Below are 22966 nucleotides of genomic sequence, written 5' to 3'. Positions count from 1 at the left end.
CATGCCTTTTTATTTAATTTTTTCCACAGTATTAAAAGCTTTTTTTTTTGTATGCTTTTTGATGTGCCACCAAAACACTCCAGAGATTTCTTATATCTGGTTATCAAGTTATTGTATGTTTTGTAGTATAGAAATTAATGTTTCTCTTCACTAATATTTAACCCTAATCGTAATTTTTTAAGATTATATTTATATTTACACAATAAAATACGAAAAAAAAGATACTGTTAAACTGTCTATCATGTCAGCTGAACAAAACAAAAGCTCATACTTTTTATTCTTCTTTTCTCGTTTATTCTTCCTCAGTATTTGCGTCAGTTCTCCTCTCTCACATTCTCTAAATGCAGTGGATTTTCATTCCCCATCCACCCTGTCTTTATTTCTTCCTTGTTTTCCCTGAAGCTTGGGAGCAAAGCACTTGTGTGAAATCTTTAAGCCTCAGTGTGTGGTAGATGAAAATAACAAAGTAAAACCATTTCAGTCACTAGTATTACTGGACACCTGGAGACCGTCCTTTCTGTCTTTCAGTCTTTCAGTCTTTCAGTCTCTCTCTCTCTCGCACTCGTGTCTCTTTCTCCCTCTAGTAATGTTAGCAAACCCACCGTAGGCCTGCATCATGAGGAGATTATGAGTAAGTGTGTATGTTTTTTGAAGGGAAGGTGGTGCACGGGTGAATGGATGGTGCCTCCCCTCATCAAGTGGCTTTGCCCTGCCTGCCCACCGCCCCACCGAGCTGGGGTTTGAATCTGGCAGTGGCAGCTCTGTCAGAGATCAAAATGGACCCCCACCCCCCTTTTGCATTCCCTCCCTCTCAGGAGTACCTATGTGGGTGACTGGACAGGTCCTTTACTTGTAAAGGACCTGGTAATTGTAAGCACATATGCATAAACACACAGCAGCTTTCTACCTTCCACTGTGGCACCAAGCAGAGAGAAGAGAACCTTGTATTATACATATTTGAACTCAGTGTGGCAGGCGGAGGTGTTGAAGCTTGCTTATTTATTATTTCTATTTATGTATTTTTCGCAAATCCATCTTTTCAATAAAAGTTATGTGATAAACCAGCCATGTGTCCTATTTCTCCTCATCCCTCTATTCTTTTTCCATCCACCTATTCCCACCCCACACCTGAGGGGACTGAGGGTCCGCCGTGCCCAAGTTGACCACATGTTTGCAGGGTCAGCCAGAGTAGCTGGGTGAGAGCCAGCCTGCTGAGAGCCAGGGCCGGGGCAGGCCAGGGTTTGGTTTGACAAGCAACGAGACCTGGAGTGTGGGCAGACTGAGATGGAGGTGGGGGCGGGACTCAAAGGCTTGTATCCTGCAGATTAGAGCAATGCACCATCTATACACACAGGATGGGCTTTTCACATACCACACTACCCTGGCCATGACTCCCTGAACTGGGGAAGTGTTTGTTACATTGTGTGTGTGTGTGTGTGTGTGTGTGTGTGTGTGTGTGTGTGTGTCTGTGTGTGTGTGTGTGTGTGTGTGTGTGTGTGTGTGTGTGTGTGGGATGACGTCAAAAAGAGCCACGCACACTTTTTTCCTGATGGGTAATGGCAGCGTAAACTTTTCACCCCACTTACTCATGTGATCTGACTAAAACTGCATTCCACGGAAAACGCATGCGCCTTGCACCTGTGTGAATGTGTTTATATGTGTGTGCAGCTTTTGTGTGTTTCTGAGCTAATAGCAATAAGCGCGGTGGACTGTGGATTACCTCTAGTTGAGACAATTATCTTTCCACCAGTCAATTCAAGGTCAGTTTTACAAACTGCCAGCAAGTATGCTTCAATCAAATGCGTCTGACTGAAAATGTTGCTTCAGATATTTCAATATATATGATGTTTTGTTTTTTTGTTTTTTTTTTTCTAATGCCACCCTTTTCATGGCTTATGTCATGTATATTTTTATGGAGAAGAGTAGTAGGTTGTTTTTGTATGCAAACCGCTGCAGTCATATGAGCTATTCACATGTATGTGTGTGTGTGTGTGTGTGTGTGTGTGTGTGTGTATGTGTGTTCTTTGAGTTTGTTGCTCTGCCTAATAGCTTTGGCAAGTGAATGAGGCCTGATGTTTGGAGCTTATTTAATAGGCAGTGCGCGTGCATGTGTCTGTGCTTGTGTGTGCTCAGTCTTTAGCAGTGTGCCACGTCTCAAGCCCCTTATTCTTGGATAATTGTGCTGCAAGTCCTCAGCCTCCCCTTTAGCCTGAAAACCAAGCTCATTGCGGCCCCCAAAGAGCCCCCCCACAAGGTAGAGAAAAAAAATCCTAAGTTGTCCTTGTGCATAAAAGTAGATTCTACTCTCCAACACCTTTTCAAATTAATATTTGTGATGGGCGCCATTCTGCCAGCCCCAGTTTCTGTTCCCCGCCTTTGTTCATGCGTTTGATGTAATGGAGGCAAGGACAAAGAGGAGAGCAGGCAGAGTGTGTGAAAATGGTAGTTAAGTGGGCTTAAGGGCTCCTTCAGTACCTTCTGAAAGGCCTGGACCCTGAATAGGACCCTCGCACTGCTAAGCTGTAGTGCAGTAAACAAGACAGGTCCAGCACAAAGGTGCGTCTCAAATGAGCACAGACACCCTCCTCCTCTTTCGCCTCACCCCGTCTCACCCCAACCTCACACCCGACTCTGACATCTGGCCAATCCCAAGATCTGTCTGAGTCCTCACTTCTTCCCCTCCCCTTTTATTCCCCCTTAATTTTTTTGCTCCCCTTCATATCTTTTCTCTTGTTCTTTAGTGTTTCTCCGCACTCTCTTCTGGTGTGTCTGTGTTTGTGTTTTGTTGTGCTGGTCCCGGCTGGACGGCTTGCTCCCCCTAGCCAGCCTTGTCCCCAGTGCTTGGGCGGTTCGGCTCTTTTGTTTAGTTAATTGCAATGAGTATAATGTACTAGTCTCTCGGAGGTCCACGAAAGACAATTAGACAATCCCAAGAATTTAATGAGACACCACCAGCCCCAATCCCCCATACTCTGCTTTGAGAAACACCCTGCTCTTCGTTGGCACTGACTGTGATGTAGTGAGGAGGGGGTTGCGATGCAGGTCGCCTGTCTGTGTCTGTTTGTGTGTTTACCAGATTGTTGGTCTGCCCATCAGAGAAATCACCAGAGAGAAAAGACCCAGAGAGATAAAATACAAGAAAAAAACCCCCAAACAAAATAAGGAATTCTGCCTGTATTTTAATTCTACATTTATATGGCACGTTTCCAGGCCTGTTACACCATGGGATTCCCATCTGAAGAATTGCTCTTCCTGGACAGGACAGACTTCCCGGGAATGTCCGTGTAATTATTAAGAGCGATTATCCTGTTCACCCAGTGAAGGGACAGAGCACTTGACAGTGTCATCCCCGAAAGGAAGAGGGATTGCTGGGGGGCCTGGGTGATAGACGAAACCCTGGGTGGCCCTTTAAGGACTTCTCCCCTCTCCTTTCTCTCACTCTCTCTCTCTGTCTTTTTTCTGTCTCTATTATTTCTCCCATGGTGTTCCCTTTCTCTGTCTCTTTTTCTGTCATACATTCCATCGACAACTCTTTTTGAGACCCTTCTCTGGATCACACCAAGATAAAGCCAACCTTTAAAACAGGGGAAATATCCATAAGTGATTCATTATATCTCTCCTCACCTCACATGGAGATTAATTAATAATATCACTCGAGTGGCTGTAATTCACAACCTTAAAACCTACATCTGTACCATGTCATGAAGGAAAGGGTTTTTTTTCTTATATTCCTTTTGTTTTCCTCTTGTCTCCTCCATTCGTTCTCTCATTCTGTCATTCCTGTGCTTTTTTTCTCACTGGCTAATCATGGTGTTACAACAAAAGACGGGGCTCCATTATTGCATGTGTGCATCCCAGAAGAAAGGAAATGAGAGCGGGACAGAGGGTGGCCGTGGCCTGACACCGCACTATTAATCTTCCAGTAAAGCCTTGTCAGGCAGAAACGGACACAAATGGATCACTCCCATTAACTGGGGGAGTGTAGGTAAGGGCTTTAACAAGCGTTTACCAGAGTCCATTTTCTCACTAATGAAGAGGGGGAATACGCGACCTCCCAGCCAAACCTGCCAGACCGCACTTAAAGGTCTGGATGGAGGAGAAAAGGAGGGAGGAAGAAGAGCTGGAGGAGGAGAGAAGAAGAGAATATGTGAGCTCAGTCCTGACATGTTGTATCAGGCATGCTGTGAGATTAAAGTTTGGGCGACATTGCTGTCCACCCTCCATGCCAAGGCCTCTGCCATGGGACAACCGTGTTCTTGTCTCCACGACCTGTGTGTGAACTTGAGTCTGGACTATCATGGCAGCCCTCAACATAATGTGGGGAAAAAAATTGGGATACCTCTTGCCTCTCTGAAAACCCTGTATTTAACTGTCAGCTAACCCCTTCCTGCTAGCTTGACCATGCGGAAGCTAAGATGTGAACACCCATTATGTGGCCACAGAAGATTCACACACACAGTTTGTCCTGTGTTCTTTTTTTCCAATTTCTATAATAGATATTCACACACAGGGGCGCACAGTTGTCGCATTCTTTGACACCCCAATCTTTTGGGAGAAAGACAGAGGGCTGCTATGGTAGGTGTCATCTCATAAGGGGTTTGCATTTATGCGCTATGTTTTAAACATGTGTCTGTCATCCTCCCGAGCTGTCTCCCGAGCTGTCATGTCTGTGGCCAGAGTTCTGTCCACACAGCCCTGAAACCTGCTGGTGCTGTGGCACGGCTCTCTGGGACGTCTCAGCATCACAACCACACTCCCAGAAGGGGTGTGTGTGTGTGTGTGTGTGTGTGTGTGTGTGTGTGTGTGTGTGTGGTTTTGTATGCATGTGTATATGCATGCTGGGTGTGTGTTTGTGTCTGTGAGGTAGCAGGGAAGACTTGAACGTTGAATTTCTAAAGCGCGATGTCCCTTGTCCCTTGATGCGAGCTGGATGGGCGAATAATGGTTTTTGAATAGCCACATGATAATAAGAGATGTGCTGGAAACTTATCAAGGATCAAGCTGTGGTGCCACAGTGTAATTCATCACCGCCCCTACAGATGTCAAAGTGTTTTAGTTTAAGTCAGCGAACATGCAAACACATTTTGCATACTCACAGAATTTCAAATGTACTAAATCTGTAATCTACAATGCATGACGATTGTCTTTCTGCTTGCCCCCACAGCCATCCATGACACCCACATGTGAAACCCTCTGGATAGGTTTGTTGTGCATCAAATTGTTGATAAGGCGGTGATATCAGTAGATGGATGCATTTGGCTCTTGTTTTCCTCTGTGTCAAGCGGCTGTTAACAGTGAGACCAGTTTCCCGACCGTGGCAGTGGAACTGGAATCATTAAAGAGATAGCGGCACGCGCTGACCCGGTTGATACCAGAGAGTGAGGGAGAGAGGAAGAGCGGGGCGGCAGAGCCTTGTTTGTGTGTTATCGCTAGCTCTGTGTTCCACGGGCTCCCTGGGGAAACTACGAGACGAGAGGAAGACTTCACCTTCCTCCTCCCAGACACCCCCACCCCTCCCCACCCCATCTTTCCTAGCACTCCGCTCCTCAGCATCACATTTTAGACACCCCCACCCCCCTTCCGCCCCCCACGCCCCAAACATTTTTAATTATATCTTCTCCCAAGTAGTGCGGCTCAGTAACCAAGGAGCTGACATTGATGCATGTGCTGATAAATCCGCAAACACTGGAAACAAGATTAACAAAGATTTTGAGGAAAGGGTGACAGCTAATTTTGCGCAATGGTCGGCGCCTCATTCAAGAGTGATGTTTTTGATAGAGCGAGCCACGCCTGAGAATTCATGGTCTACGCAGGGGAGGGGGACGCGAACATTGCACAAGGAGTTCCGCGGCATTTGCACTTTTTAAATTGTTCTTTTTTTTTCTTTTTCTTTTTTAATCTTTTCCTCTCCCCGTCACTCCAGTCCTCTCATCCAGCTCCTGTGTTTTTTTTCATCTTGTTGAGCTTGCACCCATAACTTTACATAACTTATTTACACTCAACATAATGAGATAATTCATTTTACTTCATTGTCAACACATTTTGCCACACACGCCATACTTCATATAACTTGGTAAAGCAGGAAGACATAACAAAACTTTAACATATCAATAACCTAATATGATTTTCTGTCACTGTATTGGCCACAGCTATAACTTGAATAGACAGTACATTCTTTGTCTGTGGGCATTTATTTGGGATGTGTGTATATCTCTGTCTATATGTGCCCATCTAATCTGTGTGATCTAATCAGCAGTGTGTATTGTGGAGTCGGTGACATGCCACTCCAGGCCCGTGGTCCTGTCTCTGAACTGGCTCTCAACCCACTGAGACACCGATACACACTCCTCTGAGAGAGATATCAGTCTGCCTCATCACCCCTACATACACACACACACACACACACACACACACACACACACACACACACACACACAAGCTAGGAAAGAGAACGTGATAACAATCATACTTCCGCAGCTGATTCCCTATTTTCTCATCGAAGAAACCACACCATCCTACCTCCTTCTTTTCTCTTTCTCCTCTCTGCAGCCAATTTCAGGTCTATACAGAAGAAACATCTTGTAGATTTCTTTTGTTCTTTTTTCATGCCTCTTTCTTTTTTCTCTTCCCTTTTTTCCACCTCTTTATGTGATGTCTCCCTTCTCAGAATCACCTCCCCTGTCTTCATCTGTAGGCAGCTGACAGCTTCTTTCACTTTTCTTTGTCAATTTCTCCTTCTCCCTTTCTCTCTGTCTCTCTAGCCCTCTTTTTCATCTACACCCCCCCTCCCCATCTGCTTTCGCTTTTGTTTGCCTGGCCCCTCTCCCATCCCAACTTGATAATGAGGAATGCGGTGTGACCCTGACCTCCATCGGCCCTGCAACCACCTCCGACCCCTCCAGGTGACCTCCGGTCCCTGTTTTGACAGCTTGATTAATTACCCAGTGTTATGATTTATGAGAAAAGCAGTATGTAAAAATAATAGACAACAGGTGGTCTTAAAAAAAAGTAGTAGATTTGAAAGAGCTTCTAGTGAGGATTGTGGCGGCGGTGGGGTTGAGGGGGTCGGTCTGTGTGTGAGAGAGAGAGAGCTGAAGGGAGAGAGGATGTGTTTTACAGCCGCTCTCCATGGTTAATTGCTTTCAACCATTTTTGAAGGCTACATCGGGTTAATAGGAAAATGTCTATTGCTCCATGCATGGTTTCCTTAGTTGCCACAGCATGGATTTCTCCATGTGTATTTGGCTGTATGGCGAGAGGATGAAGGGGATTCCAACATACATGCGTAGCTCCATGTGTGTGCTGTGAAGCATAGACCCAGCCATGTGGTAATGACACTATGGAAAATGTGCTGGAACACGCAGACATACATACATGCATGCGCTCAGATAGACTATATTCTCCGCCACCTCTTTTCTAGGTTACATCCTGTGAAAGTAAGCAGAGTAAATGGCAGGACAGAGCAACCATAGTGTTTACCCTTCACACTTCAAACACAGCTTGTGATTGGCTGTGGCGACCTCCCGTGACTCATGGACCTGTGGTGCACCTCCACTTAGAGAGAGGTCAGACTCTTGGACTGTTGGAGAGTGTGTGTGTGTGTGTCTGTGTGTGTGTGTGTGTGTGTGTGTCAATCAATGTGGATGAGTGTCTGTGTGTGCTAATACTGTGGCCTTCAGATTTATTGCCGATTTCACGATCGTAGCCTGCCACGCTCTCACCGTGTACAATACCACTGCAGATAGAAATGATTATTTTACACATATAAGATGGCAAATTTAATCTCTTGAAAGGTCACACTTATCATGAAATATCACACACACACACCTCACATAGCAACAGTCAGCAACATTGGCAGGACCCCCAGTTCTCTCTGTGGCTCTCCCTCCTAGGTCACAATAACAGGGCAGGGGTGAAGGGATTCCTCTTTGACCTTTGGCCCATAGAGGTCATAGCGGTCCTGTGATGTTCAGTAAGATTAATACCCTGGGTGCAACAGCAATGTCTCATTATTCACCAACACAGTGCCGATTACTGGCAGATGACACTCAGCACAGCACACCTACGTGTTTCTGAATTTAGAATTAAGAAAACACTGTGCTTTCATGATCTATTATATCATTATTTGCAAAAATGTGTGTGAAATGGCACATGCCAAATAGCAACTATTTTATTATTAGAATACAATTTATTAAGGTGTAATGGTAAGTTATTTTTATTTTACAATACAGATGTACTGTATTTCTCTTTTTTTTCTTGGTAATTTACCGTGGCACACACACATGCACTTGTGTATTATTTTACCATGGTGATGGGTACGTTCTTAGGGTCTGTGTGTACACACGCATGCATACATGTGTTCATGTGTCTACAATGTTTAGATGTGTCCTACCATTGACCCCGGTTGGCTCTGTCTGTACATATGGCCATGCGTCTCGCACCCACCGTGTGTGTGTTCATGTGTGTTAACGCACTAACTACCTGTCCAGATGGTGAAGTAGAAACATTTGTCGACAGTGCTCTTTAACAATTCACATGGTGGGGCAATTTCTCAACTTAGGTCAAACTGACAGGCTCACTCACTTTTTTGGTGTCATTTTGTGTCATTGTTATCATGATTATCACGGATGCCTTATTTTCGCCCACTCTTGTTCAGATGAGATTTGGAATATCAGCCAAATACTTCTTTATAATCATCATCATTATAATCATCATCATTTTCCTTCCTTCCGAGGCTTTGTCTTCCTTCCTTCCGTGCAGTTATTAGTGGCCTTCAGGACAGGGTTGCTCCCGCGACGCCTCCACTCCTCATGTCTTCCCTCTTTTTGTAGCTTCTCTTGCTCCCCCTCTCTGCTCTCCTATCCCCCTGATTTATACATTAAATAGTTAGGCAGGAGGGCAGGGAGGCACCTATCATTCCATGATCTATATCTCTCTGTGCCCTCATTAAAAATACATGTGTATGCTTAGGGGAGACAATATAGAATATATAAATCAAAATGCTAACAGCGTCAGAATAAGCCTCCTGTATTTATTTCCCCATAGCTTTCCCTCTGCGGGCTGAGGACTTTCCCTGCTAACTGTACACTGTGTATGTGGCAAGCACGTAAGCAGAATGTATTCTAATATGAAAGTACAGTGGAAATATTTTTAATTTCTTATGCAACCGATTTGATAATCAGCCACAGCAACACTGCTTGCTGAAACTTGGCTCATTTTACTATTACATGATCTGATTTTTAAAGTTTGTCTAATTGTTAAAAGATTTAAGTGAAAAAAAAAAAAAAAGATGTAATCAAACTTTCAGAAACATTCAGATGTTTAGATGACTGCTTATTGGCTGTGGAGCCGATCACACTTCTGGTCAGACAGCTCTAAAATTGCAGTGCCGGTGAGTTTACATTCACAGGTGCGTCTTTGCGAATGACACACAGGTCTTCTATAAAAAAAAAAAAAAAAAAAAAAAAAAAAAAAAAAAAGAAGAAAAAAAAAGGAGAAAAGTTGACAAATGACTTGTGTAACATTTACTTGCACAATCGATAGCTCTGACAATTTCCACCTGGACGGTGATTAATGCTACATCCACCCCCAATCTAGCAACCCCCACCCACAACCCCACACCTCCCTCTGTGTGTGTCGTGCTGAGAGCAGATGAAGCAGGCCTCCGAACTCGTGTGTGTGTGTGTGTGTGTGTTTACGTGGCAGTGTGTGCACAGACGCTTGGATGCTTGATCAACCATCGAGCATAAATAGTGGCCGGACACATTCACAGATTCACAGACATTGAGTATGGTAAATAATTGACACGTAAACTGACTCTGGCATTGAACTGAGTGGGTTACTCAACAGTGTTTGTGTGAATGTCTTAATGTCTATCCTTTAACTAAGGTGCTGAAAATAGACAGGTCGGGAGGAGCGAAACAGGAAGAGAGAAATAGAAAGTGAAACAGAGAGAAGGAAATGTAAATGCGAGCATGAAAAGAAGCTGAGGCATCGGGGATCAGAAGCTGTGCTATTCTCTCCACTTCCTCCACCCCACTGCTCCACTTTGAACTCATTTATAAATATTCAGCTCCACATATAAACAATATCCAAATGAGCCCAGACATCCATGCCAAGGTTAAAAACTCTGCTGCTTATTACAGACACAGCTACTTGACTAGCTCCAAAGGTTAGCTTCTTATTCGGACCTAAACTATTTGTGCTCATTAACATCAAGAAAAAGATAATCATTAGTGCAGTCTTATTTACTTTGACCAAATTAGCGTACGACTACATTAGTGGAAGCGAGCGCCGAATACAGTCTTTGAACTTGAAGTGAAAAGTTGAATTTAAAGAAACTTAATTAAATGTGTACTCTTTATGAGAGGAGAAACCCATGCAGTGGGTGATTTGTTCAAAATTAACTCAGAGGGCAGATGGGGAGATGAAGCTCCAGTTTGTCTTACTTTTCCTGTGTAAACATTTGTGTTGGCTGTTCAATTGATTGCTTAAACATACAGGGATGTGGAGTTAAGCAGTGGATCAAAAAAAAAAAAAAAAAAAATCAAGTTGAACACATGTACTGTATGTCACGTATGTATTGTGATTTATTCCACTTAGTTTCAGTATCATTTCTTCGCCTGTGTTGTAATTTGAGCCTGTTATCTTGATATTTTTCTTCACCAAACCTGAGCATTTTGCTGACTTTTTAAAAGAAATGTGTGATAATAATATTTAGTAACATTTAGATCTTCTCTCTATGGCCCCCTGGGTATCACTGGTTATCAAGAGGATGATTGATTTTGAGCTGACAGGCTGATGACTATCCCGTCTCAGCGCCTCTCACATCACCCCTAAGATCCACACATGTCTTTTCATAGCCTCTGAGGTACAGTAAGTACTCTTCCACCCTCCTGCTCTCGGAGAAACATAGCTGTGTGCTTGGTGGGTATGGGGGGGTCTCAGACTGGTGCTGTGTTAAAATGAGAAAGGGGGCACCGTGACTTAATCTGACAGTACTGTGCGATCTGTGTGGTATGTCAGCCTCAGGGAGAGGGGGAGTGGGAAAAAAAAGAGAGAGAGAGATCGAGAGAGAGAAAAGAGGGGGATCGGATGGATAAAGGGGCCCTGCATGCAAAAAAAGCTCACGTAGAGACTGAGACAGACAAGGTCACACAGAGCAGGGTGGCCCTGACAGAGAGGGAGAGTGTACTTGTTATTACAGTATTTACCTTCCCTTTCAGCTCCTTCATACCTCTATATTGAGGAACAGTCTGTTTTTTCTGTCTTCCTGTAAACAGTTTTTTACTTGTATTTGATGTCGCCTCAGCCACTCAAATCTAAAATGTGAACGAACTGTGACGCCAACGCTTTGCCCGCACTTATTTTCCAACTTAGCCTTTCTTCTCGGTCAGCCATTGTGCCTCGTTGAGATCTCAAACTCGACTGTAGCCTGCAGACATCCCTCCCCTCCTCCTCCTCTTATTGGGTATGCCATGCTGGGTGACCCTTTCCTCCTTGTCAGTCAAGCCTGAGTAGCAAATCGGGAGCTGCGTATTGGTGAAATAAGGAAGTGAAGCGAGGGCTGTTGAGAAAAGGGAGCGCCGCTTGCCCTGATCCTAACAGCCCCCCGACAGAAAACTAATAAAGTAAACTGCCTGAGAGCCAATTTCAATGGACACTCATAGACTGCATGTTGATTCTTCTGATGTAAGATGCATGCGCACGGATATACAAATGCATTAAAATATTAAGTGCAATGTGAAGGAGAGCATTTAAATGCTCCTATTCAGCAAACAGCCGCACATACAACCTCAAATTCACGCAACCATACCATCCACTTTCCTCACTGCATGCACCCGTGACCGCTATCAGCCATGCTTTGTACCTGTCAAGTGCTGTCCTTTTCCCTGTGCCCAAAGCCCTGCTCACTACATGAGAGCTCTCACATCAAAGCTTCGCTGAGCTCCACACGCACAGATGAAACACCCTCTCACTCCGGCTGCCTCTCTCCCTGCTCCCGCACATTAGACACATTTCATTTCATTACAACGCCACTGGAAAAATAGAGGCGCTGCTGTCTTAAAGGGACATCTTATTTACTCTAGCTCGCATTTGTGTAGTCACTCACATGTAGACACACACACACACACACACACACACACACACTGTGAAATCCCTTTTTAAATAATGCGACTGCAAGAGAAAATAATGATCTGTTACCATCAAAGTTCCAGTGGACAAATGACATCTAATTTGACTTTAAAGAGGGCACATCAGTGTCATCAAAGAGTATTGACAATATTGTTTAGACAGCACATTATGGTCTGGTTTTATAATAATAAATCACAAATAATGCATAATATCATGATATTTATGATACAGTTTGTAGCATATGTTTTCCTTTTTATACATTTTTTTCTCAATACCTTGGAGTGATTGGGTTTTTAAAGGCTTGACAATCCTGCATGTGGGGATGACGGAGGAAGGGTTTCATCACGATGATGAGACAAGCCCTGGTTTCCGTAGCAGCGGCAGCCTTTGTTGTGCTATCTGGTACGGGACAGGCCGACAAAGGAGCGCTAAGGAGCGTCCGGAGCAGGGTGATGGGGGTCGGGGTCCCCCCCCTTAGAGGGGTCGGGGCGACCCTCTTGACCGCTGGCCCCAGGGCAGGGACTCAGTGTGGTGGTGGCACAGGGGCACACACAGGGCATGGGAAGAGACTTAGCCTGCATACTGCTGCAAAAAGACAAGACTGACCCAACGCTAGAGGACCATGTGTGTCCGCTTTATTTGAGACAGTGTGTGTGTATAGGACAAAGGCAAAGTGACCCAGTGTTAGCAATGTGTGTGAGAGAGATTTAGTGGTATAAAAAGCAGTGTGACCCAAGGTTTACTATGTGCATTTAAGTAAGATTCACACTTTGACAGCACATCACAACACAAAGATCAGATTTAGCAGGTGTATCCAGTGTGTGTGTGTGTGTGTGTGTGTGTGAAAGAGAGAGAGAGAGAGCGAGGGACAGAACAGTTAGCTAGAAACACAAAGACCTAATGACGTAACTTTAGAGAGATTTAGCTGTCACAAAACAACACAAAGACTAGGATGATGAACATGAGCTCTGTGGGAGAAGTTAGTCCTGCGAACGACGCGCAGTACATTAGAGAGTTCTGCGGGATATAGGGAAAGCATTGACCATGTGCTGTTTGATTTGAATATCGTGGTTGTTTTTCGTGGCCTTATTGTTACTTTGTGTATGCAGATAGGTTTGGTGTATCCAGTTAGACCATCATAGTTTATTTTTTATTACATAAAAAATATAGAATCACATTTATAAAAGAACCTTATTTCAATTTAACTTTAAATAATTTTTCACAAAATGTCAAGAAGAAATTTTCCCAATCACTTTGTTTTGCCCAGTCCACCAGCCCCAGACGCATTGTTATATTTTTGGTTGATGGAGAGAAGAATAAGAGGAGGAAGTGATTGGACAGGGAGAGCAGTGTTGTCCTGACACCAACACAGACCTCTCAATGTTTAAGTAAATGATTGTTTCCGACACAGAGGTGAAGTCGACGGCCCTGCTCCTCCAGACTAAATACGCCAACGACACTGGTCGCCTTTACAGCAATGTCCTTCTGGGTGACTGGACAGCTGAAAGGGTTAGCACTGTTAGCTCGGTTAGGTGAGTTAGCCTCTCCAAACGGAAGGCCATAGGCTATAGGCCACTCAGGGTTAGCATAAGGATGCTAAAGGCTAGGAATTGGACCACTTGAGGTTAGCATTAGTATGCTTAAGGCCAGGAAGGGTTATTGACCAGTAAGGGTGAGGGTAAGAGCACTGAAGGCTAAACATGGTTGTAGGCCACTTAGGGTTTGCGTCAGAACATAGAGACCAGGGTTGCTAAACCATTAACTTTTGGCCTCGTGAACCAGGATTAGGGGAAAGAAGAAATGCACATGAGGCGATGTGATGGTGTTGAAGAACAAGAGGCTTCTCATGTTTTCCTTTCCTCCCATTTCATTTTGTCTTTAAAGTGCAGTGGACTTCTCATTCTCTCATTGTGTAGTTTTTCTGTATGTATTATTTATACATTCTTAAATCATGCCATTTATTGATTTTTAACTTTTATCTCTTTTATGATATTGTTGCCATAGGCTGAATGGGTCTTGTCAGTTATTTTATCAGGCTGCCACCAGTGGGCAGTGGCACAAAGCTGGTTGTTAGAGTACATCTCTCTGTCGCTCCCTCCTTTTCTATCTGCCTGTCTTATCATTTTACAACTTATCTATATGTCTCCTCTCTGTTTCTCACTCTTTCTCCTCTCTCTCTCTCTCTCTCTCTCTCTCTCTCACTATCTCTTCTAAACTCTCCTTTCATCATCCATTGCTTTTTCTTTTTCTGTCTGACTGTGAGCTTGTGTGTCTGAATTTGCCTGTGTCTGAAGGCTCAATTAAGTCTCCCTGATAGATCCTCATATATTACCTTGCCTTAACTTCACTTTTTCTGCTGTGTATACACACACATTCACACACGAACTAATATAAATCCAGGTTTGGAAAAACATCATCTACATAGAATTTGTATACATACTATTACATGGACATATAGGGTTTTTTTTTTAAAGTGAACAACATGAGAATTAGTCTTGCTGTGCCTTGGAATAAAATACAAAACTTCGTGCCGTCATCATACAAATTATTTAGCTGAAAATGTTTTTCAGCTAAAATGAGAAAGATACATTTTTTAAATTTTCATGCCATTGAAATGCTGGTGTAATATTGAATACATTTTTAAAACAAATACTTAAACTATAACAATAGGCAATTTGTTCATGTCCAATTTTTTTCTCACTTAAAAATATTTTCTTAAGTTAATAGTCCTTATATCAAAGATAGGTTTTACATTACAAATATGTCCAACAAGGGAAGTACAGCCTTGTCTGAATTTGAAAGGGAGTGAGAATCAGGCTAATTTTATAATCTGAACAAGTGAGAAAGTGTCATTTTGCTCATGTCAACACACGGCAGGTGCTAAGGGAAGGGGTGTGTGGCAGGTTTGATGTCGATGGGCACAGGAGGGACGCGCACACACATGCTGCGTCAACGGAAGACAAGCGCATTGTGTTAACACTTATTAAGGAAGAGGAGACGTGCTGCCTGGAGAAGACAGTGTGTGTGTGTGTGTGTGTGTGTGTGTGTGAGAGAGAGGGCGAATTGCAGTGGAAGCTGAGCGACAGTGCCTCTCTTAACTCCCTCTCACATCTCCTAAAGGTCTTTTTGTCAGCACTGTTATCCTTCGTTCTCCTTAGTGTGTGTCTTTTGTGTGATGTGTGTGTTTGCACAGGCGTATGCCCATAAGTTTCTGTGTTTGTGTGTAAAAAAGCACAGCTTAAGTGAAACAGGAATCCATCCATTTCCTGCTTTAGTTTCAGAGTGCTTGGGACAATAAACACAGTTAATTAAAATGGCTTCAAAGTTGAAGAAGTCACTAAAGGCTGCAAAAAAACCCTCCTTTTCTCCACAATACATTTCCCCTCTGTCATTCTCTCTTATTATAACCACTTGGGTTTCTGTTCTCTTACATTTCTCCTCTTTTTAATTCTTTTTAACTTCTTTTCATTTTTTGTATTTTGAAGTAGTGCACTGATTATTATTAATATGAATTCAATTTTTGTTTTCATTTAAAAACTTTTTCAGCTTTTAAAAAAAAATGTACTTTTATCTTTAGTGCTGTCTGTGGAAGTTTCAAGTCACATACACCAAACACATGCACATACACACAGATACGTATGCTGCCGCGGCTAACTCTTTTGTTGAGTGATGGTAGGATCGATTGGGTTTGATATTAAGTGACACATGGCCTTTGGAGTCACTAAATGCTACTCACCGACTGAAACCACCATTGCTGAATTCCAGTCCCCCAGTTGCTTCTCAGGCTTGTCCCTGCAGTGACACTCTCTCCTCTGTCTCTTTCTCTGGCATTTCTTTCAGTCTGGATTTGCATCTTTTCCACAGTCATCTCACAATCTGTCTTTTAAGTGTTGGTTCGGTATTATTTGCTCTTAGAAATCCACTACTGAGCTCTGTCTTAAACACCATGAGCCACTACTAGACCTAGACTGAGCAGGTCAAGTTTTTGAGCTTCAGTGTAGCCGAGATTATCATGCAGTGTTACACGAGCTTACCCTAGAGGGTTTGACAAAGGGAAGATTGGCCTTTTCTCTAAGTAAAAAAATAAGACGGATCAACAAAAAAAATAACAAAAACTGTCAAACAGTAAGGTTCAATAAAGTTTACAGAGATGTTTTCAAAAGGAACAAAAAAGGAATTAAAAAGAAAAAAATACACAATCTCACTTGGTGTAATATAATTTTTCAGTTCTCTTCTCTCTCTCTCTCACACACACACACACACACACACACACACACACACACACACACACACACACACACACACACACACACACACACACATGTTCCCATGATGTTTTAGAGCTTTCTTTTGAATCCTTTTTTGTCATCGTGGTTAATATTAAAATTTTATGTTGTATAAATGTATTATTAAAAATGTCTGTACAAATACAGTGCGTTATCATATACTACATACATACAGATAGTTATATGGAAATCAAAGAATGTGTAAAATATTGTAGATAAACAGTATCTGATGTAGATGATGCCACAGCTCTCACACACATATTTATGTTTCCTTTCTGCTTCAGGAGGGCTATGGTGTGATGGTGCTCAACCCCAACGAGAACTACCTTGAGGTTGAGAAGCCAGCCAAGTCCTCTCCCCTGCCCTCTCCTACCGAACCCTCGGACGAGCCTGCTGAAAAGAGGGAACGCAAAGATGATAAAGAGGGCAAAAAGAAGAGAGAATTTTATGAGAAGTACCGTAACCCACAGAAGGAGACAGAGACCGAACGGATCCCCATACGGGTAAGTCAGAGAGGGATGCATGGACAAAGGGATGGAGAGAGGGAGGAGGGATGGAAAAGGAAGGCAGGAAGGAAACGTTTGGAAAGCTGGGGTGGAGGAACGGAAGGATAGATGTTCATCAAAAACAGACATGATGGGGGAGGCGGACGGAGTGACAGTTTAGGGTCACTTAGGAGGTGGTAGGAGAAGACACTTAGGTGAGAAAAATGGGGAGGTGGGGGTGGGGGGGGTTGGGCAAGTTTGGAAGAGACAAAAGAGGCAAGAAGGTGCGGGGGGGAGGAGGATGGGAGGCGGCAAGCTGAGGAAGCGAGGGAAGGAAATGTTAGGTAACAAGGGATGAAGGGAGGATGGGAGGCAGAGGGAGAAAGAGAGGCTCTTGTGTGGTCAGCCTGTGTGTGAAGAGGTTGGCTGTGCTCCAGTCGCCTCTCAGTGAGCAAGTGTTAACCACATGGCTACCTCCCTCTCTCTCCCTCTTCCTCTCCCTCTTTTCCTCTCTCTCTCTTTTTCTCTCTCAGATGGTGGGCTGGTCAGTGCAGCTCTGGCCCTTTACTCTTGTTGACCGCTGGGATTATTATCTCCCTAACACACACTCTGCAAACACACTGAAACATTCTTATCATGCTACACTGACTGTACACCCCCTAATCATACACTCACACATATACACATGCACATACACACACACATGCACATACACACACACACACACACACACACACACACAAGCACACGGCTCGAGCCTACTAGCTTGGCCAGTTTATACTTTTGGTCAAACACAGGAAGCGACCCTTTGCATAAATCAAGTTTCACTGTGAAAATAAATATGGCCAAAGTGATGAGAAATGAAAACAATGCTTTCCTCTCCATTGATGTCTCTTCTGTCACCCCTGCAAACAAAATTCATAATTCAATCAATAGAGTTCAGGCAATTTTTTTTTTCTCAAAAGCTCTTTCAGTAAGACTTAAAACATTACGGGCACAGTCGGCCAGACTTTTTCCCATTGCAGGGTTTCATAAAAAAGTTTCCTCATCGATTAACTGTGTTTTACTTTAGTTGATGGCAGTAGCGTCACAGTAATGCCTGTACGTTAGTGTGTGTGGGTGGGTGTTAGTGCATGTGTGTGTTAGTCCGTGTATGTGTTTGTGTGTGTGTGTGTGTGTGTGTGTGTGTGTGTGTGTGTGTGTGTGTGTGTGTGAAAGCCATCAGTCTCTGATGTCTGACAAGAGTTAGGGCTGCTGTGGGACTAGCGGGCGGTGTGAGCTGTCAACGCAGGCTTCTTTTTCTTTTTTTTTTTCTCAACCCCCCTGGCAGTACCTTTACACACACTCTAATAAGGGATAATTAGCTGCAGTGCTATCTTACGCTATCACACTTCTTTACATGTGTGCAGTTTCCCCATCACTCAGCCGATGAACTTGCTCTACACTATCTGTCATGAAGGTCTTATGGTAAACAATCCATCATGTCATTTACAGTGATGTAGTCAAAACTAACTTGCATCTCCAGTCAGCTCTATATTTTTATTTTGAAGTTATAGCAAATTAGAATTTAAAATGTAATGCTTATTGCATGTCAGTTTGTTATATCATGGCCATGAGCAACACGTGTGTGTGAGTGTGTTCGCACACGTGTTTGTTTGTGAAAATGTCATCTACAGCTTGTTTAGATTAGGATGATGATGGGAGCTTGTATTAATATCTTTTTTTATTTTGAAGATGCAACTTTAATGATTGTCACATCGCACAGTGATTTCTCTTTTTCTCCGTATTTACACTCACTAAGCAGTTTATTAGGAACACCTGTACACCTGCTTACTCATGTAATTATCCAAGCAGCTAATAATGTAGCAGGATATTTGAGTATTGTTGCTGACCATGTGCATCTCTTTATTGCAACAATGTACCATCTTCTCGTGGCTACTTTCAGCATCATAATGCACCATGTCACAAGGCAAAAGTCATCTCAAAGTAGTTTCATGAGCGTGATAATGAGTTCAGTGTAGTTCATTGGCCTCCTCAGTCACGTGATTGATGGTAAAATGGGAGATCGGCAGAATGACTGTGCAGCAGACAAATCTTCAGAAGTTATGTGATGCAATTATTTCAACATGGAGCAGAATCTCAAAGCAACGTTTCCAACATTTTGTAAATCCATGCCATTTAGAACTGAGACTGTTTTGAGAGCAAAGGGAGGCCCCACTCAGTATTAGTGTGGTGTTGTGAGTTAGTGTATATATATCTTCTTCTCTCCCCCCTCCTCTTGCCTTAAATCTTTACGACTCAGTAATGATAGCAGTGTGAGATCATTAATACTGTCCCAACCAAGGTTTCCCCATCCTATGAGGAAGCATGCAGTATTGTTCACATCTTGATATTGGGCTCTGCTGGACAGGGTCAGATGCATTGAGACAAGGGCAGTATGCAGCAGTGGTGTGTCTTTTTGAGACTACAGGCTTTCAAAAATACTGCACAGTTAAACAGTCTTGACTTTTCACAACTCTGTGAGATGGAAGTTAGGACAGTCAACATAATGAGCCGAGTGCCGTGTCAAGTCACATTTATTTCTTGTATACATATTCTTAAAGCTAGCACATTGATAATTGATTTAGTAATCATACCAGTGCAGTATTCTGTTATGGCAAAAAAAGAATACAAAATTGCTTTCTATGTCAATTTTTTTTTCCAAACCAGCAGGCTAATACACAATTATCCTCATTAACCAGAAAAACAGGGGTCATGTAGAAGGTTTAGATTTTCCAGCCAAATACACTTGTCCTTAGATGCAGGGATTGCAAGACTCAGGATAAAGATTAATGAGTTAGCAGACTGGCTCTGTGTTGGTGCCCCTTGAATTTTGACCTTTGACCCAGAAGTCAGCAGGATGTTAGCGTGTATGACCTCGCCTCTATCATCCACACCTCCTCCTGCACTGCGCTACTCTCCACTGCTCTGCCTCTGTCCGTTCCAGAGTAAGCTGTCACACGCACACACATGCACGTAAACACATATGCAGATATGTGAAGGCGCACACATACCAGCAGACAAAAGAGTAAAGGAGGTGGAAAAAGAACTAAGGTTTTGACATTGGTGTGTGTGTGTGTGCGTGCGTGCGTGCGTGCATGCGTGCGTGTGTATGGCATGCGTACACTATAATGTCTTTCTCCTTCACCTCTGTTAGTCGGGGTGGGTGGTGGATCAAATCAAACCTCTTTAGCAGGGCTGTTTTCATCTTTTTTAACAGCACCCACCCAAGACACGTGCACTCACACACAGACGCGCGCACACACACACACACAAACCTTTTTATTCACTACACCTCTCACTCTAACTCCCGCTGAGCTGCCAGACCACCTGCACACAGCCATTCAAAAACACACACTGAAATATATACCCCCACTCCTCGTATTATAATGACATCCAACGTTCCACAAAAAAAAAAAAAAACACTATAACACTATAAGCTTGAATTAACACCTGTCTTGCTCTGTATTTATAACTATGCGCCACACAATATTATATTGTACATTTTCTATTGTACTGCGTTGACTCACAGTGACACACACATAACCCACCCAGCCCACTGATAGAGTTGAGTCGATTAATATGCTTCCTTACACACATTAATAAGCTCTTAACTGCTTTTAGGATTCTTACTTTTTAGCCTCGGGTTCATAGTGTTCAACCTCTCAACCTTATCTAATCCCTCTCCTCTCCTCTCTTCTCCTCCAGATCACACACCGCTGGGCCATTTTTAGGGGGGATGTTGGTTGAGGAGGGGGAGAGAAAGAGAGAGAACAGAAGGAGGGATGGAAGGATAGAAAGTCTGATCGGAGGGATGCTGATGAGGATAGTGGAAGGGTTGTGGGGGGGGGGGGGCTTTCTTAGCACTTTGCCATATAGAAGTTTGGGAGTTCACTTTACTCTGAATTTTAGCAGTAATCCAGTTAGCTATTTTCTGTCAGCCAAGCGGAGGAATGGCAGGAACAAAAGGCACATTCATGGGCTTAAGAAGCTTCCAAAGAGTTCACCCAAGGCTGGCTGGCTGGGATTAGGCCAGCAGGCCCTGGAAAGAAGAAGGGAAAAAAAAAGAGCAAGGGGGACAAAAAACAGAGCTTCGCCTTTTTTTAAGCACCACTTATTTTTATAAATGACTGGAATACTTTTCTCTCTTTCTCTCTTAGTTTTTTTTTTTTTTTTTATGCTTTTCCTTTTAACATCTCACATTGTACGTTTCTTAAATGTTCAGAGAGGGAGATAGACTGAGAGGCCCTCACTCCAACAGCATTTTGAAGTAGCAGATTGAGGCAGTTTCTTCTGTTCTTTTTCTTCCACTATATTCAGCTTCAGTGCAACTTCAAGAATGAGAGATCTATATGACTGAGAGTGGAGGACGTTGAATGCTTTTCACTGTGACATCTCGCTGCTTTTCTCTACAATTATTCATTTGGCACAATCAAACCACAATGGAGGAAACATTTTGGGGCTCTTCAATGTGCTAGAATTACCACTGGATGCATTGTTTAATTCCTTTATGTTAAACTATTTTTACCCCTCACTCTGGTTAGAGTTGATGTCAGATCCTCTCTTCATGGTGGGAAATAAGACTCATTTATTTTCTTTATTCTTTTTTGATTTTGCTGTAGTTTTTCTGTCTTCAGTGCAGACGCAGGATTCTTCGGAGTACTGTGGTCTTGGTGACGTATGAGGCAAAACAGGGGGTCTTGTACAGTCTCACACTGATCCGACTCTTGTGGACTGTGCAGAGTGTGTTTCCTAAAGGAAGGCACATCCATTATTTAGCTCCTGCCTCTCCAAGACCCATTATTCCCAGCTGCAGCTGTCCACAGGGGCCAGCTGAGATCCTTGTCCTTGTCTGTGCTTAGCAGATGATGTCCTGTATCCCCATGTTAAACCTGTTCTACAAAACGTCCTGAGGACTCACAAACGTACATGCACACACACCTATACACACAAGGAAACTTGATTAGAAACATTAAGACATGGACACACAAGCACACACACAGGTAATTGTATTCGACATGGCGCTACAGTGTTTCTCTATGGGACTGGGTTTTTGCTCTTTGTCACCTTCACCCCTTTGCCCCAATCTGTGGCCCACAAGCAATTATACAGACAGGGTTTATTTGACCTTTGGCCTGTGGTCGTGCCAAAAGGTAAGGCTCAGCATTTCCAAGGACAGGTAGGGACTTGATTAACCTCTGAACTTGGTCAGAGGAGCGGTCAATGACCAGGGCTAGAGGGCAGCTCACCTGCTTGCTGCAGAGAGCAAATTGGCTAGATGCCATCTCTGTATTTTGGTGTGTCTCTCTGCGAGTGTGGTAGAGAAAAAGCTTTGACCCGTGCGCATGTGTATCTGTCTTTATGAGCTTAGTTTTCATGTCTAAAGCCACAGTACAAGTACACTGTGTTGTGTGGAGTGTTTTAATTTCAGGTTTATCTCCATGTGTTTGAATTAAGTGAGTGCATTTGATTTCTCAAAGTTTTAAAGGGGAGCGAGTCTGTTCAATGTCGTGCTTGTTAGCGTGTGCGAGCGATATGTGTTAATGTGTAGTACATAACATCTGTGTGTGTACGTATACCTGTGTGTTTGTGTATTTGCTCAAGGCAGAACTAGTGTAGCTGGTCTCAGATCCCTGCTCCCAATCTTCTAGTCAGGTCAACCATCAAACACATCCATCCTGCCCTCCCTCGCACCTCCCCACCCACTGAGCCCCCCCACCCCCCTCTCTCTATCTTTCTCTCTCTCTCTCCCTCCCTCTCTCTTTTTCTCTCTGCACACAACCCTGGTGTGGATACAGGCTGACCCGAATAAAGACATACACAGACACACACACACCCACACACATACACGAACACACACAGAGCACCTCAGGGTCATACTGGAACAAACACAGCCTTGTCTGCCTGCCCGCTCTCCTTTGCCTTATGTCAATTAATGGCTCGCAGTAATTTCACCTGACAATCCGGGCGGCAGCGCGGGGCTAGCCGAGATGTCACAGTGATGACCTTTCTGGCCCGCAG

At 43.5% G+C, this 22966-nt stretch overlaps 1 protein-coding gene across 2 annotated transcripts in view; it reads left to right on the top strand.

Annotated features, from left to right (window-relative positions):
* Window positions 1-22966, top strand: part of fam172a (family with sequence similarity 172 member A) — a 160995-nt gene that overhangs the window by 42563 nt on the left and 95466 nt on the right. For both annotated transcript variants that reach the window (XM_022754550.1, XM_022754542.1), the window contains exon 7: window positions 16706-16924. In XM_022754550.1, the coding sequence (XP_022610271.1) occupies window positions 16706-16924 (219 nt within the window). The remainder of the gene's footprint in view (window positions 1-16705; window positions 16925-22966) is intronic.

Source organism: Seriola dumerili, unplaced genomic scaffold, assembly GCF_002260705.1.
Source record: "Seriola dumerili isolate Sdu_G_001 unplaced genomic scaffold, Sdu_1.0 BDQW01000017.1, whole genome shotgun sequence".
Lineage (NCBI taxonomy): Eukaryota > Metazoa > Chordata > Actinopteri > Carangiformes > Carangidae > Seriola > Seriola dumerili.
This window is presented reverse-complemented; position numbering and strand designations above follow the sequence as displayed.